The following is a 15,673-nucleotide window of genomic DNA, read 5'->3' on the forward strand; positions in this document are numbered from 1 at the left end:
AGGCAAGTCCATCTCTCTTTAGCAAATGTCCCAAGTTCACTCCTAATGAGGCAGTAAAACACAGCAAGCATGGGCTTTAAAGTCAGATAGACGTGGTTCAAAACTTACTTATTGTACCTCGAGAAAGTGAGTTAGTTTTTCTCAAGCACTGACCTGATGTTTTGTTCAGTTGCTCTTTGTGACCCTGTGGGCTGCAGTGGGCCAGGTTTCACTCTCTCCCAGAGTTTGCGCAAACTCATGTCCATTGAGTCAGTGATTTCATCCAACCATCTCATCTTCTGTCGCCCCCTTCTCCTTTTGCCCTCAATCTTTCCCAGCATCGGGGTCTTTTCCAATGAGTCAGCTCTTCGCATCAGGTGGTCAAAGTATTGGAGCTTCTGGACTTGATATAAATAATACTGCCCATTCTGCTTTTCCCCTATGAGACTTACCTTCCCTACTCTACTCCTACCCAGAGGGATCCCTAGGGATCAAGTATTTTCAATATGCACCAGATAGTTCTTCCAGGCTCAGGCAAAAACCTACATGAATCTCATGCCCAAAGGCTCAGCTTTGTTTGGTTCAGTATTAGGATGGCATCTCCTCACTCCATTTTACCACCTGAGATATAGTTAAGCCTAGAAAGATGCATGCAGCCAGATGCTGGCCAGTGAGAAGGAAGCCTGGATATGCACAGCTCTCTACCTTTATATTAACTCCTGGCTACCCCATCCCTACTTCCTCTATGTCCCTTCCTCCCCTCAGCAAGCAAACACATATATGTAACCTCCTGTGTATACATACATTCACACACCACCACAGTATTTCATTCTGAAAATAATTTTATTATTTTACAGTTGTTCAGGAAAGTTCCTGGGTTGCTGTGACCGTGATTTGGTCATCACAGAACAAAGGATTAGAGCAGATCAGTGTGTCCACCAGTTCTCTCTCCTCTTTGGGTATTGAGAGCAGGCAGGGGACATGTGCAAAAGGAGAAAATAACCAATCGGTAAGGATTGGGGCTGGGGAATAGGCACAAACGGAATTCAAACCTGGCTGTCATTCTCAGGCTTGGATTTAAATATTTTGTCTTCTCTATAGTCTCCCTCTATTTTATATTCAGCTCCCTGTTACCACAGAGGGTAGATGAAATGCAGAGATGCTGGAGTTGAGTGTCACCAACTACAAAGCAGCTTTGGACTTCAGGAGGCTAGGGGTGGTTGTCACACCAGTCTGATCTCCCTGGCTAGGATTCAGTGCCTCACCTAGGGCTGGTTCCTAGTGTACTGTCTTAGGGGTTACCAGTGTAGAGCCCACATTGGAGGCTTATCCAGATAACACAGGAATGGTAAGTATTGAATTCCACCATCCATAGCCAGCTCCTCTTGCCTTTCAGTGAAAGGAAAGGCACAGGCCACTTCATACCTCAGTACACATGTGATGATCAAGGGATAAGCAGTGGGATCCTCACCGTACAGTCCAGGACCATAAGTCTCACTCCAAGTATGTCTGAACAGACAGGGAAGGAGATGCTGTCCTCCTCTGTGATCCAACAGCTAACACCCCTGGGGAGTCCTTCCACTCTGACTCTATTTTGCCAGAGACCTAATTAGATACTCCTGTGAGGTAATATTCCCTGGAACATTCCCCCTGTCATGTTTATGGCAGGTCCACATCCTCTCTGAAGTGGGAGAAAATATAAGATACACGAGGGAAAGAAAGTATCAATCAGAATGATACTGGACTTCCGATTATTAGGTTTATTGGAACCATCCTCCTGGCTGAAAGACATTCCTCAGCATCTTTCACAGGACCATAAAATATCAGAGCCCTGCAAAACCTGAACAAACATTGGGCTCAATAACCATTGCAGAAGTGTCAGGCCCTGGGCAGTAGGAGAAAGCAGAATCACTGGCCCCTGCAGCTCTAACCTGTGCTCATATCCACCTCTGTTTTTACAGGCACTTTCTGTGGAGAATTGGAGAAGAGGACCTGTAAGTGGGAAGACTGTTCCACTGGAATTGATGGTTTTGATGTTAGAGGTGAGGGAATCCCAAGTTCTGGGGGGAGTGGTCCAGAAGGTGAGAACTAGGTTTAGAGATGGCCTGTGAGACATAGAACAAGTAGGACATGAACCATCAGAAAGTAGACAGCTGCCAGCAGGGGCACCCTCGTCCGGGAGTGACAGAGCGAACGCAGGACCCGCTTCCATCCAGCACCACTCCGGGTCTGAAAAGAAAATGTGGAAGTCAGAGAGTTTCACCCTAGAGAGATCTGCCCTGTTTCTTTCTCCAACCACTGCAGAGAAGAGGCATCCTGAAAGGAAAGCTCCTTGGGGCCAGCAGCGTGGTACATCCCAATAGTTTCCTTCAGCCTTCCATACCCTTCCAGTCTCAGGCCCATGTTCCTTCTCCTTGACCCCTTGCCCTCAACACAGCCAGCCCGTCTGATAGCACAGTGCCCTCTCTTCAGCCTTCTCCCTTCTTACCCTCCGACAACTGCTGCTCGTAAGATCTATTAACAGCGCCTGCTCCTGGGAGCCGCAGGAGCCAATGATAGGAGACCGGGGAGAGTCCCATTCACCATGCTCCAACCTGAATTGAGGGAAAAAAAAAAAGAGGCATTGGTTCATGGCATGAGAGGCTGATCAGGTGAAATCACCCTGGACATCTTGCCATGGGATGCAGTGTAAGGGACTTGCAGCTCCCATGGCTCCGTCCCCATGCAAGGAGTGAAAGCGTAGACAGGTTTCTTTCAGTAGCAGCAGCAGAGATGGTAATAATTACCAAGAACTGACTGCCTACTGTGTATCAGATGCTGGATCAGGTGCTTTACATACATTTAATCCTCAGGTTTAATGTTGGTGTTATTATCTTCAAAGTAAGACTTAAAGAGGGAAAAAGTACTTGTCCACAATGGTACATCCAGTAAGATGTAAAGCCAGAATTCAAAACCCAGCTGTGTCTCTAAACCCCATGCTCTTTTTTTCCTGCTACGCCACACCTGGCTCAGAGGAACTCTTTTAATTTTTTTCCCTGTTTATTAAAATCTAATAGGCAAAAGAATTCAAGAAAGATTTTTGTGGGGTTTTTACAATTAAACTGAACTACAGCCTCTATTGCTTTCTGTTTCATTTTTTGCTTAACTTGCTTATTTATTTAATACTGGAACTTCTCCATTTAATGAAGAAGCTGTTTTTATCCACTCAATGGTTTCTCTTAAAAACAAGAATTGACCCTCAGAATGGGAGAAAATAATAGCAAATGAAACATCTGACAAAGGATTAATTTCCAAAATATATAAGCAGCTCATACAACTCAGTATCAGAAAAACAAACAACCTAATCAAAAAGTGGGGAAAAGACATAAACAGACTCCAAAGAAGACATACAGATGGGAAATAAACACATGAAAAGATGCTCAACATCACTCATTATTAGAGAAATTCAAATCAAAACTACAATGAAATATCATCTCACACTGGTCAGAATGGCCCTCATCAAAAAGTCTACAACCAATAAATGCTGGAGAGGGTGTGGAGAAAAGGGAATGCTCCTGCACTGTTGGTGGGGAATGTAAATTGATACAGCCACTATGGAAGACTGTATGGAGATCCCTTAAAAAATTAGGTATAAAATCACCATAGGACCCAGCAATCCCACTCCTAGGCATATACCCCAAGGAAACCAAAATTAATAGAGAAACATGTATCCCATTGTACACTGCAGCACTATTTACAATAGCTAGAACATGAAAGCAACCTAGATGTCCATTGACAGATGAATGGATAAAGAAGTTGTGGTACATATACACAATGGAATATGACTCAGCCATAAAAAGGAACGCATTTGAGTTAGTTCTTATGAGGTAGATACCCAGAACCTATTATACAGAGTGAAGTGAGTCAGAAAGAGAAAGATAAATACCATATTCTAACACATATATATGGGGTCTAGAAAAATGGTACTGAAGAATTTATTTACAGGGCAACAGTGGAGAAACAGACATAGAGAATAGACTTATGGACATGGGGAGAGGGCAGGAGAGGGTGAGATGTGTGGAAAGAGGGACATGGAAACTCAGATTGCCATATATAAAATAGATAGCCAACTGGAATTTGCTGTATGGCTCAGGAAACTCAAATACGGGCTCTCTATCAACCTAGAGGGGTGTGATGGGGAGGAGATGGGAGGGAGTTTCAAAGGGAGGGGACATATGTATACGTATGGCTGATTCATGTCGAGGTTTGACAGAAAACAGCAAAATTCTGTAAAGCAATTATCCTTCAAAAAAACACAAAAACAAACAGAAACCCATGAGAATTGTATCAAGGGGCTGCAAGTAACACAGCACACACTTGATCAAGCATTTGCCTAGAGGGATGCACTTAATTGTGTGGGGAGGCTGGAACTCTACTCCTGATGTTTCCTCCACATGAAGGGATGTTGATTAGCCTAAAACTCCTGCACTGTCTTTACAGGGCCCACACTTTTCTCAGGAGTGAAGGAACACTTTAATCTGATTTGTGAGCCTGGAAAGAGAAACTTAATGTGCCCAGCCTAGCTCCACCCTGCCTGTTCTCCTCATGAGAGCCCAATTGGCTGCAAAGGACCCCTTCTGTGTCTGTTCCTCCATAAGATAAGCTTTCTAGGGGCAGCCTTGATGCAGACAGCATGGTCTGGCACCATGCAGGTCAGTCTGTCACGGTCTGTAGGCCAGGCTGAGTAAGGCTGAGAGGTTTGTAAGCATTGGTGAGCTGCTTTTAAACGGTAAGCCCACTGAGCTCCATTGGCATTGTGGAGTGTGTCGGGTGCTAACAGGACAACAGCAGTGCCAGGTCTGGGGAGGCAGCGCTCGATTAGCTGCCTCGGTTTCCATTCTGCATCAGGGCCAAAGAGGGAATTGTGGATGGGCTGAGCTTGGATTACCATGGCTTGCCTTGATCCCACTCTTGCTACAGCACCCATCTCAGGATGAGAACTAGATCCTTTTTATTCCCAAGTCTGGCCATGAAATGCACACAAGTATAATCAAAAAGGGCTTCTCTGGTAGCTCAGCTGAAAGAATCCACCTGCAATGCAGGAGACCCTAGTTCGACCCTTGGGTTGGGAAGATCCTCTAAAGAAGGGATAGGCTACCCACTCCAGTATTCTTGGGCTTCCCTGGTGGTTCAGACAGTAAATAATCCACCTGCAATGTGGGAGAACTGGGTTTGATCCCTGGGTTGGGAAGATCCCCTGGAGGAAGGCATGGCAATCCACTCTAGTATTCTTGCCTGGAGAATCCCCATGGACAGAGAAGCCCGGTGGGCTACAGTCCACAGGGTCATAAAGAATCGGACATGACTGAGCGACTAAGCACACACACACACACAGAGAATCAGAAAGGGTCAGAAATGAAGAAAGGCTGTGTCCTTCAGTCCTTTACCGCCTGATCTGCTCCTCGGCCATGGAGAGGGCAGCTTCAGCAGCCGCTCTTTGGTCTCGTTCTTCTTCCAACAGTTTTCTCAATTCGTTCATCTCCTGTTTAGTGTTGCAGAGCTGCTTCTGGGCCTCAGAAAAGCTTCAGGACAAAAGGAAAACAACAGCATCACTAGATGCAGGACAGAGTTGCTGATACAGGGATTCGAAGTCTTCCCAAGGTTATAAAGCATGGACATTTATAGAAGGCTGTACAAACACAATGAGTATTTTAAAAGAACGCCTGTCTAAGGATTAAATAAAGCTGCGGGAAATGCCATAAGAGATTTTAAGGACTTCTGAATATCTCTCATCTGAATATCATAATCTTAGTAAAATATGTGTGAGTAGGGAGGGTCTGTTTCATACACTACTCACACACAATTTGTTATTATAATTGTTACTTTATAATCCTCACATTAATCCTGTGAGGCCAGTAAGAAAAGACGACACATTAAATCCATACAATGGACTTCCATTCTAACTAGATGACCACCCAAATGCTGCCTACACAGCACACACTCCAGGGTTGAGAGCTGCTCCCCCACCTTAGCTGTGGCTCGCTCAGTTCTTCAGCATCTCCTTTCCTGTGACCACCATTCTTTTCCTGGGGAGCTCCTGGAGCAACATCTATATTTAGTGGCCCCTGGAAGAATAAGTTTAGTAATTCAGTGATGAAACCACTCAAGAAACTGTGCTTAGGCAAAATGAGAACTTGCTTAAGGCAGAATGAGAACTTGCTTAGGCACTGGAGAAAAAAGAGAAATCTTGGAGAGGAATACCTGTGTTATCACTCTCTTCAAGTTCAGATTTAGAAGTAAGAATCTTCTGCTCTAATAATCTCCTACATAAAACTCATCATTAGATTTTCCTCCAGATTCTCATTCTTGAATCTCTCCTCTCAAAAGTTTCAAGGCTTGTCACTGAATCCCACTTTCTTCTACTGGAGACTCATCTACTTTCCAGAAGCCACTCTGGTCCCTGCCTGATTCAGCCACTCCTCCCCTCCCCTCTTCTCTTCCTGCCATGTCCTATTCCCCTCCACTCATTGCCAGTCTTCATCGACTTCAACAACCTCTCCTCTCCACTGGTGTCAACAACACTGCCAACTTTGTTTCTCAGGTCCAAATCTTCCTACCGCTTTCCTATTACCTGAAGCAAAAAGCCTTCCAAAAGCCTCAGTCATCACTGTTTACCACTCACTTTTTTATTTCTCTCCCACCACCTCACTCAATGGACATGAGTTCGAGTAAGCTCCAGGAGTTGGTGAGGAACAGGGAAGCCTGGTGTGCTGCAGTTCATGGGGTCACAAAGAGTCGGACACAACTGAGCGACTGAACTGAACTGAACCTCACTGATGATCTTTTTCCTTCTAATCCATTCACTCTTCAGCTTTTCTTGGACCTTATTCCTTCACTCCTCTCCTCACTGTTTTTATCACACCTATTTAATCTTCAGCCTGAAGACATCAGCCTTTTCGATGCTTTGCTTTATGCTTTATAATCCGTGCTCAATTTCCCAACACTTTCCCCAGCCCCTCACCTTCTCACTCACAGCTTGCAGCTCTTGAACCTGCTTCTCCAGGACTGCACAGTGATTGAAAAGGTCACTGTAGTGCTGCTGGTTCTCACGGAGACTCTGACTGGTGTCACAGAGCTGAATAGAAAGGGTATTTTTCTCTTCCAGCAGTTGAGAGAACTGAAATAGGAGAGACGATAAGCACTAGCCCACAGGACTGTTTCACCAGGAGCAGGCAGTGTGCATGCTCAGTCATGTCTGACTCTTTACAACTCTGTAGTCCACCAGGCTCCCTGTCCGTGGGATTTTTCAGGCAAGAATACTGGAGCAGGTGGCCATTTCCTCCTCCAGGGGATCTTCCTGATCCAGGGATCGAATCTGCATTTCCTGCATCCTGCACTGGCAGGAAGACTCTTTACCACTGAACCACCTGGGAAGGCCCACAATCAGGTAGAGATATAAACAAAGTCTGAGCATCCATGGAAAGAATTAGGGTGGCGGCTTGGAAAGGAGACATTCTATGCTGACAGCCCATCTGCTACTACCCATACTAGAGCCCAAGAAGCAGTGCTCCTAGTTAGCTGGGACCCAGTTAGTGGAAGCTTTAATATCCCCAAACTATGAACTCCATGAGGGATCACTGTGTATCCTCAATACCCAGCATATGGCTAGACTCACAGAAGGTAGATAATAGTTATTTGTTTGCTGAATGATGAATAAGTGAATGATCAACCCTAGGGATGGAGATGTTCTCATTCTTGATCTAGGTGCTGCTTGTACAGGTGTCCTCACTTCGTGAAAATATACCAGACTGTATTCGTGATTTGTGTGCCTTTTTGGTGTTTTACCCCACTAAAATATTTACATGAAAAATGTTTCCCTGGCTATTCACTGCAGTTTCAAGTACCATCCTAGAAAGACAAATGCCCAGAGTAACTCACAGTCTAATCTTCAGGAAAGCAAATACAACAAGGTTGAGATGGGATCTACTTTGTAGAAAGAGGAGGTGTTAAGAGCTATGAAGGGCAGAACTTTTTGGAAACAACTGAGTAGGCTGAAAGAGGAACTGGGTAGGATCTGCTATGGAGTCTCCCCACCATAGCACCCCCTGAAAACTCCCAGAAAACACCCTCAACAAAGGGTCTGTAATTTTACCAATTCACTGTGACCAACTAACCTACTTTAAAAAACGCAAATTTTAAATGCAAAATTTTTTTAACTCTGCCAGAGTTAACAGTGTTATCAGTCTCTGATACTTCAGTGTTAGTTGAATTTAACAACATTTAATGAGTGCCTTCTACACAAACCAGGGGTTTCCCTGGTGACTCAGACGGTAAAGCATCTGCCTACAATGCGGGAGACCCGGGTTTGATCCCTGGGTCAGGAAGATCCCCTGGAGAAGGAAATGGCAACCCCCTCCAGTATTCTTGCCTAGAAAATTCCATGGACAGAGGAGTGTGGTAGGCTACAGTCCATGGGGTTGCAAAGAGTCAGACACGACTGAGCTACTTCACTTTCTTTCTTCTTTCTTTCTACACAAACCAGGCACTGTGTTTTCCATGTACATTACCATCTTTATCCCAGACTGACCTGCTGCTAACATTTGGGGCAAATTACTTAATATCTCTGGGCCTTAATTTCCTCATCTGTGTACAGCCTATTGATCTTTACCATTTTTGGATCACAGATCCCTTGGTGAATGCCTGAGTTTTTGTGATGAGAAACTTACACACACAAACACATCATTTTGTATATAATTTTTGGACATTTATATTGATAGCCCTCCTGAAAGCTAATTTTTGGATCCCAGAGTCTAAATGATCACTCAAATTCCTCCTGGCACTAACATAAACTACCTAGCTGGGTTCCTCTGAAGAAGGCAGAACTGGGTGAGGTGCTGCCAGAGAATAATCTGACTAGTCAGAGACAACAGGAGTATAAAGATTCATAAGATGGTGAGGGGAGGGAAGCAGGTGATGAAGGAAGAGAAGCCAAAGAATGGATGAGGGGACAAGACAGATATGAGAAGGCACTGAGAATAATTTTCTTTTTTCCTGCCTTGCCCTTTGCTCTAGGGACCAGATGGCAAAGCAGCTCTTCCCATAGAAAGAGGTCCATCTACTCCAGCATGCTTCCTAGAGTGTCTAGAGCAGCCAGCCTGGGGTTCAGGAAAAACCAAATTGGCTTCTTTAATTCCACAACATTAGATACACAGTGAGGAAGCTTACAAATGGAGTAGAATGAAAAGCAGACCCCTCACCTCTATCGCTCTGTCTAATCACATATGCAAGCCTCCTTCCTGAGACTCTTCCCTGCCACACACTAGTGAGAAATACCGGGGAGCTTGCTGGAGGATTTGTGAGAAGTTATGGGAAGATGATGTTGGGTAGGATGTCTTCCTAAAGGAGTTGGCTTTTATCATTCTTATTGAATGGGCTTCTCCAAATCACTCCCAAGGGCTCTGCAAAGGCGAGGAAAAAGAAATGGCCCTGTGTCTGGTGCTTTAGGGTGAGGGATCCAGGCTCTGAGAAAGGTAAAACTTTTGTTTTCTAATAGAGCTAGAGCCTAAGCTTAAACAGCTTCTACTTACCTTCTTGCTTCTAGTCATGGAAACAAGAAATTGAACTTCAGGCTAGCAGGGAACACATACCTTGCTGTTCAGTTGCTGAATTCTTAACTCCTTTTGGTGAATTTCTTTTAAGCTGTCATTGAGCTGAGTCCTAAGATGCTCTGTCTCATAAACTAGGTTTTGTGATCCATTGAGGGAAACTGATGTCTCTGGGGATGCCTGCCAGGATATAAACACTGATAAAACTCTCTCCTAACATTGTGCATACTTAAATCCTTCCCTCCAGAAACCCTGCCCACCTCACAGGAAGTCATCAGATGGCTTGCCTAATAGTGGCAGATGAGCACTTGGCTTGCAGGAAACTAAACGTTTCCTCCAACCAGCAATCAGCATTGGAATTACTCACCTGTCTTTGGTACTGCACTTTGTGGGTCTCAGTCTGTGAGGAAGAAGATCTCAATTCCCTCACAAGGTTCTGCAGATGGCTGAGCTGCTGATCTTTATCTGCAATAGCCATAAAGTACTGCTCCTTCATTCTCCTCTCTTGCATTTCCCAGGAATTCTTCTCTATCCTAGAGAAAATATGAAATAGACATAGGCAAAAATATACTTGTGAGACAAAGATGAATAACTACGTATTCGAAACATGTAATGGGATGTAGAGATATAGTTGAAAATATATAACCAGAGCGAAATTTATGTTATAAATAGAATTGTGCAGCAAGATGATGAAGAGGAACTTAAAAGAGAACTGTAACTGGCAGGACTGGGGAAGATTTCACAGAAAACAGGTATTTGATCTGAACCCTGAACAATGAGTCAGGTTTCCATAATGGGAAAAGCATTCCAGGTGGAGAATAGAACAAAAGTACAAGAATGAATGAATATACACAGTGATTTTTGGAATTGTTGTAGCACATAGTGTGGTGAGTGGATAGAGCAGGGAATGAAGGTGAAGAGGAAAGAAGTCAGATCCTGTGGGGCACTGAACACCATACTGAATAAAACTTACTCTGTAAGCAATGGCTGCTGATGCTAAGTCACTTCAGTTGTGTCTGAATGACAAACCACTGTAATTCTTTAGAACAACATCAGGGTTATGAGGGTGCCACTGTAGAGTCTGAAGGAGCTGAGTTCAAATGCTGGCTCTGTTCTACACTAGGCATGAGACCCTGAGTAAAAGTTACTTAATCTCTCTAAGCCTCATTGATGAAATGGGAATAAACGATCTACTCCTTAGAATTATTGTGATGATTTAATGAGATACCATATGTCACGTACCAAACACAGGTGAGCAATTCCAACGCTGATTGCTGCTCAGAGGTAACCACTACCCAGGAAGCATCAGCTTCCTGAAGCTACATGTCCATCTGCCTCTATTAGGCAAACCATCTGATGACTTCCTGTGAAGGGGGCAGGGTTTCTGGAGGGAAGGATTTAAATATAAACTGCTGCTATTTATTTATGCCCTGCATTTGACCAAGAGGGAAGCTTCTATTTGATTCCAGCTAATTTTCTGAAGAACTAGCAAAACTGCCTCTGTGCCAAATTCTTTAGTTCTACTTCTCGCTACACTATGCCTGAAAAAAAAAGGGCTGTAATCAAATTTCTGTAGCATCTCTTTACTTTGACTAGTCTCTATTTTTCCCAATAATACAAGGCTGTGTTTGAACTACATCAGACTTTTCTGTCTTTTTCTCTAGAAGCAAGGTAAAATGGTCCTTTCTTTTCTAAAGGACATAAACCTATTATGAAAGAATCCTGCTGTGTCAAAAGGTGACCTGCATTACAGTCAGATTTTTTTTTTCAAAAAGGCAGAACAATAAAACTTAGAAACTAAAATAAATTTTTATTACAAGGCCACTATATGGAAAAGGCACAGAAAATCCTCTAATACACTTTCTCTGATATTTGTCTGTGAAAAATGAGAGAGAATAAGAAAGGAGGAGTTTAAGAGTGAGAATGCACAAAAAAGATCACAGATCTTTTACAAAGCTTCAAATAGCCTTTTTTTTTTTGAAAGATGGAAGTAGTTACAATCTGGAGAGACCCTCAATGGAGAATAGGAGCTAAGGAACAAGCCTGATTACTTAAGAGACCAGCCATAAAAGGGCTATACCTCATTACCCCTTAAGTAAGAGAGCACAGGAACCAGAGCAGAATAAGCAAACCAGTAGTTGAAGTAGAAGAGAAAGGTTATTGCATAAATCCATACTCTTCTGATGAGCCAACCCCAGTGCCATAGAAACCTGAATGAGATGTTCCAGCTTTTTCATATTTGGAAAGCTCATTTCTTGAAAGTATTTCAAGAGCAAGACAGGGATCCTATTTTAAAAAGATATTCAGCAAAGAAACTGGTCCTAAAGCCAGTGAATCAAATCTGTGTCTTCATGTCTTCTTCCTTCTAAAGGTGAAGTAAAATGTCTTCCTTTCCTTCTTATAATTTACTCACAGCCACTTGATATATAATTTTTCTTTCCTTCAAAACTGCTTAAATGTGGAAGGTAAAGAGAGAAAGGCTAAAAGAATGGTGAAAAAGGAGAAAATTAAGGAAAACAAAAAATCAATAGACAAGAAATCATTTTTTTCTCCCTCTTTTTCTCTTCCCTAAGGGTCAACTTTATCAGGAAAGTCTTCTTTCAGAATCTCTGTCATGAAGTTTCAAGAGGAACAAGTGGCTTCAAAAAACAAGCCTTTAAAACTGTGCACCTCTTCTTTCGTTTATAATAGCAACTTGACACAATATTCTTTTAGTTCAGCTCAGTTCAGTCGCTCAGTCGTGTAACTCTTTGCACCCCAAGAGCAGCAGCACGCCAGGCCTCCCTATCCAACACCAACTCCAGGAGCCCACCCAAACTCATGTCCATTGAGCTGGTGATGCCATCCAACCACCTCATCCTCTGTCATCCCCTTCTCCTCCTGCCCTCAATCTTTTCCAGCATCAGGGTTTTTTCAAATGAGTCAGCTCTTCCCATCAGGTGGCCAAAGTACTGGAGTTTCAGCTTCAACATCAGATGTTCCAATGAACACCCAGGACTGATCTTCTTTAGGATGGACTGGTTGGATCTCCTTGCAGTCCAAGGGACTCTCAAGAGTCTTCTCCAACACCACAGTTCAAAAGCATCAATTCTTCAGCACTCAGCTTTCATTATAGTCCAACTCTCACATCCATACATGACTACTGGAAAAAATAATAGCCTTGACTAGACGGACCTTTGTCAGCAAAGTAATGTCTCTGCTTTTTAATATGCTGTCTAGGTTGGTCATAATTTTCCTTCCAAGGAGTAAGCATCTAATTTCATGGCTGCAATCATCATCTGTAGTGATTTTGGAGCCCCCAAAAATAAAAGTCACTGTTTCCACTGTTTCCCCATCTATTTCCCATGAAGTGATGGGACCAGATGCCATGATCTTAGTTTTCTGAATGTTGAGCTTTAAGCCAACTTTTTCACTCTCCTCTTTCACTTTCATCAAGAGGCTCTTTAGCTCCTCTTCACTTTCTGCCATAACGGTGGTATCATCTGCATATCTGAGGTTATTGATATTTCTCCTGGCAATCTTGATTTCAGCTTACGCTTCTTCCAGCCCAGCATTTCTCATGATGTACTCTGCATATAAGTTAAATAAGCAGGGTGACAATATACAGCCTTGATGTACTCCTTTTCCTATTTGGAACCAGTCTGTTCCATGTCCAGTTCTAACTGTTGCTTCCTGACCTGCATGCATATAGGTTTCTCAAGAGGCAGGTCAGGTGGTCTGGTATTCCCACCTCTTTCAGAATTTTCCACAGTTTATTGTGATCCACAGTCAAAGGCTTTGGCATAGTCAATAAAGCAGAAATAGATGTTTTCTGGAACTGTCTTGCTTTTTCGATGATCCAGCAGATGTTGGCAATTTGATCTCTGGTTCCTCTGCCTTTTCTAAAACCAGCTTGAACATCTGGAAGTTCATGGTTCACGTCTTGCTGAAGCCTGGCTTGAAGAATTTTGAGCATTACTTTACTAGCGTGTGAGATGAGTGCAACTGTGCAGTAGTTTGAGCATTCTTTGGCATTGCTTTTCTTTGGGATTGGCATGAAAACTGACCTTTTCCAGTCCTGTGGCCATTGCTGAGTTTTCCAAATTTGCTGGCATACTGAGTGCAGCACTTTCACAGCATCATCTTTCAGGATTTGAAAGAGCTCAACTGGAGTTCCATCACCTCCACTAGTTTTGTTTGTAGTAATGCTTCCTAAGGCTCACTTAACTTCACATTCCAGGATGTCTGGCTCTAGTTGAGTGATTACACCATTATGATTAACTGGGTTGTGAAGATCTTTTTTGTACAGTTCTGTGTTTTCTTGCCACCTCTTCTTATATCTTCTGCTTCTGTCAGGTCCATACCACTTCTCTCCTTTATTGAGCCCATCTTTGCATGAAATGTTCCCTTGGTATCTCTAATCTTCTTGAAGAGATCTCTAGTCCTTCCCAACTATTGTTTTCCTCTATTTCTTTGCACTGATTGCTGAGAAAGGCTTTCTTATCTCTCCTTGCTATTCTTTGGAACTCTGCATTCCAATGGGTTTATCTTTCCTTTTCTCCTTTGCTTTCCGCTTTTCTTCTTTTCACAACTATTTGTTAGGCCTCCTCAGACAGCCATTTTACTTTTTTGCATTTCTTTTTCCTGGGGATGGTCTTGATCCCTATCTCCTGTACAATGTCACGAACCCCTGTCCAGAGTTCATCAGGCACTCTATCAGATCTAGTCCCTTAAATCTATTTCTCACTTCCACTGTATAATCATAAGGGATTTGATTTAGGTCATACCTGAATGGTTTAGTGGTTTTCCCCACTTTCTTCAATTTAAGCCTGAATTTGGCAATGAGTTCATGATCTGAGCCACAGTCACCTCCCGGTCTTGTTTTTGCTGACTGTACAGAGCTCTCCATCTCTGGCTACAAAGAATTAATCAATCTGATTTCGGTGCTGGCCATCTGGTAATGTCGATGTGTAGAGTCTTCTCTTGTGTTGTTGGAAGAGCGTGTTTGCTATGACCAGTGTGCTCTCTTGGCAAAACTCTATTAGCCTTTGCCCTGCTTCATTCTGTACTCCAAGGCCAAATTTGCCTGTTACTCCAGGTGTTTCTTGACTTCCTATTTTTGCATTCCAGTCCCCTATAATGAAAAGGGCATCTTTTTTGGGTGTTACTGCTAAAAGGTCTTGTAGGTCTTCGTAGAACCGTTCAGCTTCTTCAGTGTTACTGGTTGGGGCATAGACTTGGATTACTGTGATATTGAATGGTTTGCCTTGGAAACGAACAGAGAACATTCTGTCGTTTTTGAGATTGCATCCAAGTACTGCATTTTGGACTCTTTTGTCGACTATGATGGCTATTCCATTTCTTCTAAGGGATTCCTGCCCACAGTAATAGATAAAATGGTCATCTGAGTTAAATTCACCCATTCCAGTCCATTTTAGTTCACTGATTCCTTTTCAGTTCAGTTCAGTTCAGTTGCTCAGTTGTGTCCGACTCTTTGTGACCCCATGAATTGCAGCACGCCAGGCCTCCCTGTCCATCACCAACTCCCGGAGTTCATTCAAACTCATGTTCATCGAGTTGGTGATGCCATTCAGCCATCTCATCCTCTGTCGTCCCCTTCTCCTGCCCCCAATCCCTCCCAGCATCAGAGTCTTTTCCAAGGAGTCAACTCGTCACATGAGGTGGCCAAAGTACTGGAGTTTCAGCTTTAACATCACTCCTTCCAATGAATACCCAGGACTGATCTCCTTCAGGATGGACTGGTTGGACCTCCTTGCAGTCCAAGGGACTTGCAAGAGTCTTCTCCAACACCACAGTTTAAAAGCATCAATTCTTTGGTGCTCAGCTTTCTTCACAGTCCAACTCTCACATCCATACATGACCACAGGAAAACCATAGCCTTGACTAGATGGACCTTTGTTGGCAAAGTAATATCTCTGCTTTTTAATATGCTATCTAGGTTGGTCATAATTTTCCTTCTAAGGAGTAAGCGTCTTTTAATTTCATGGCTGCAATCACCATCTGCAGGGATTTTGGAGCCCAAAAAAATAAAGTCTGACACTGTTTCCCCATCTATTTCCCATGAAGTGATGGGACCAGATGCCATGATCTTAGTTTTCTGAATGTTGAGC

At 43.3% G+C, this 15,673-nt stretch overlaps 1 protein-coding gene across 5 annotated transcripts in view; it reads right to left on the reverse strand.

Annotated features, from left to right (window-relative positions):
• Window positions 1-803: 803 nt before the first annotated feature.
• The window catches only part of GOLGB1 (golgin B1), a 76,610-nt gene continuing 61,740 nt past the window's right edge, over window positions 804-15,673 (reverse strand). For 4 of the 5 annotated variants that reach the window (XM_010845407.1, XM_010845405.1, XM_010845403.1 and 1 more), the window contains 7 exons: window positions 9,931-10,096; window positions 9,606-9,743; window positions 6,980-7,135; window positions 5,986-6,083; window positions 5,406-5,540; window positions 2,468-2,573; window positions 804-2,208 (listed from right to left, as the gene is read on the reverse strand). In XM_010845407.1, the coding sequence (XP_010843709.1) occupies window positions 2,074-2,208; window positions 2,468-2,573; window positions 5,406-5,540; window positions 5,986-6,083; window positions 6,980-7,135; window positions 9,606-9,743; window positions 9,931-10,096 (934 nt within the window). In that variant the 3' untranslated portion in view covers window positions 804-2,073. The remainder of the gene's footprint in view (window positions 2,209-2,467; window positions 2,574-5,405; window positions 5,541-5,985; window positions 6,084-6,979; window positions 7,136-9,605; window positions 9,744-9,930; window positions 10,097-15,673) is intronic. The other variant, XM_010845406.1, reaches the window with a different exon arrangement.

Source organism: Bison bison, unplaced genomic scaffold (genome assembly GCF_000754665.1).
Source record: "Bison bison bison isolate TAMUID 2011002044 unplaced genomic scaffold, Bison_UMD1.0 scf7180017864215, whole genome shotgun sequence".
NCBI lineage: Eukaryota > Metazoa > Chordata > Mammalia > Artiodactyla > Bovidae > Bison > Bison bison.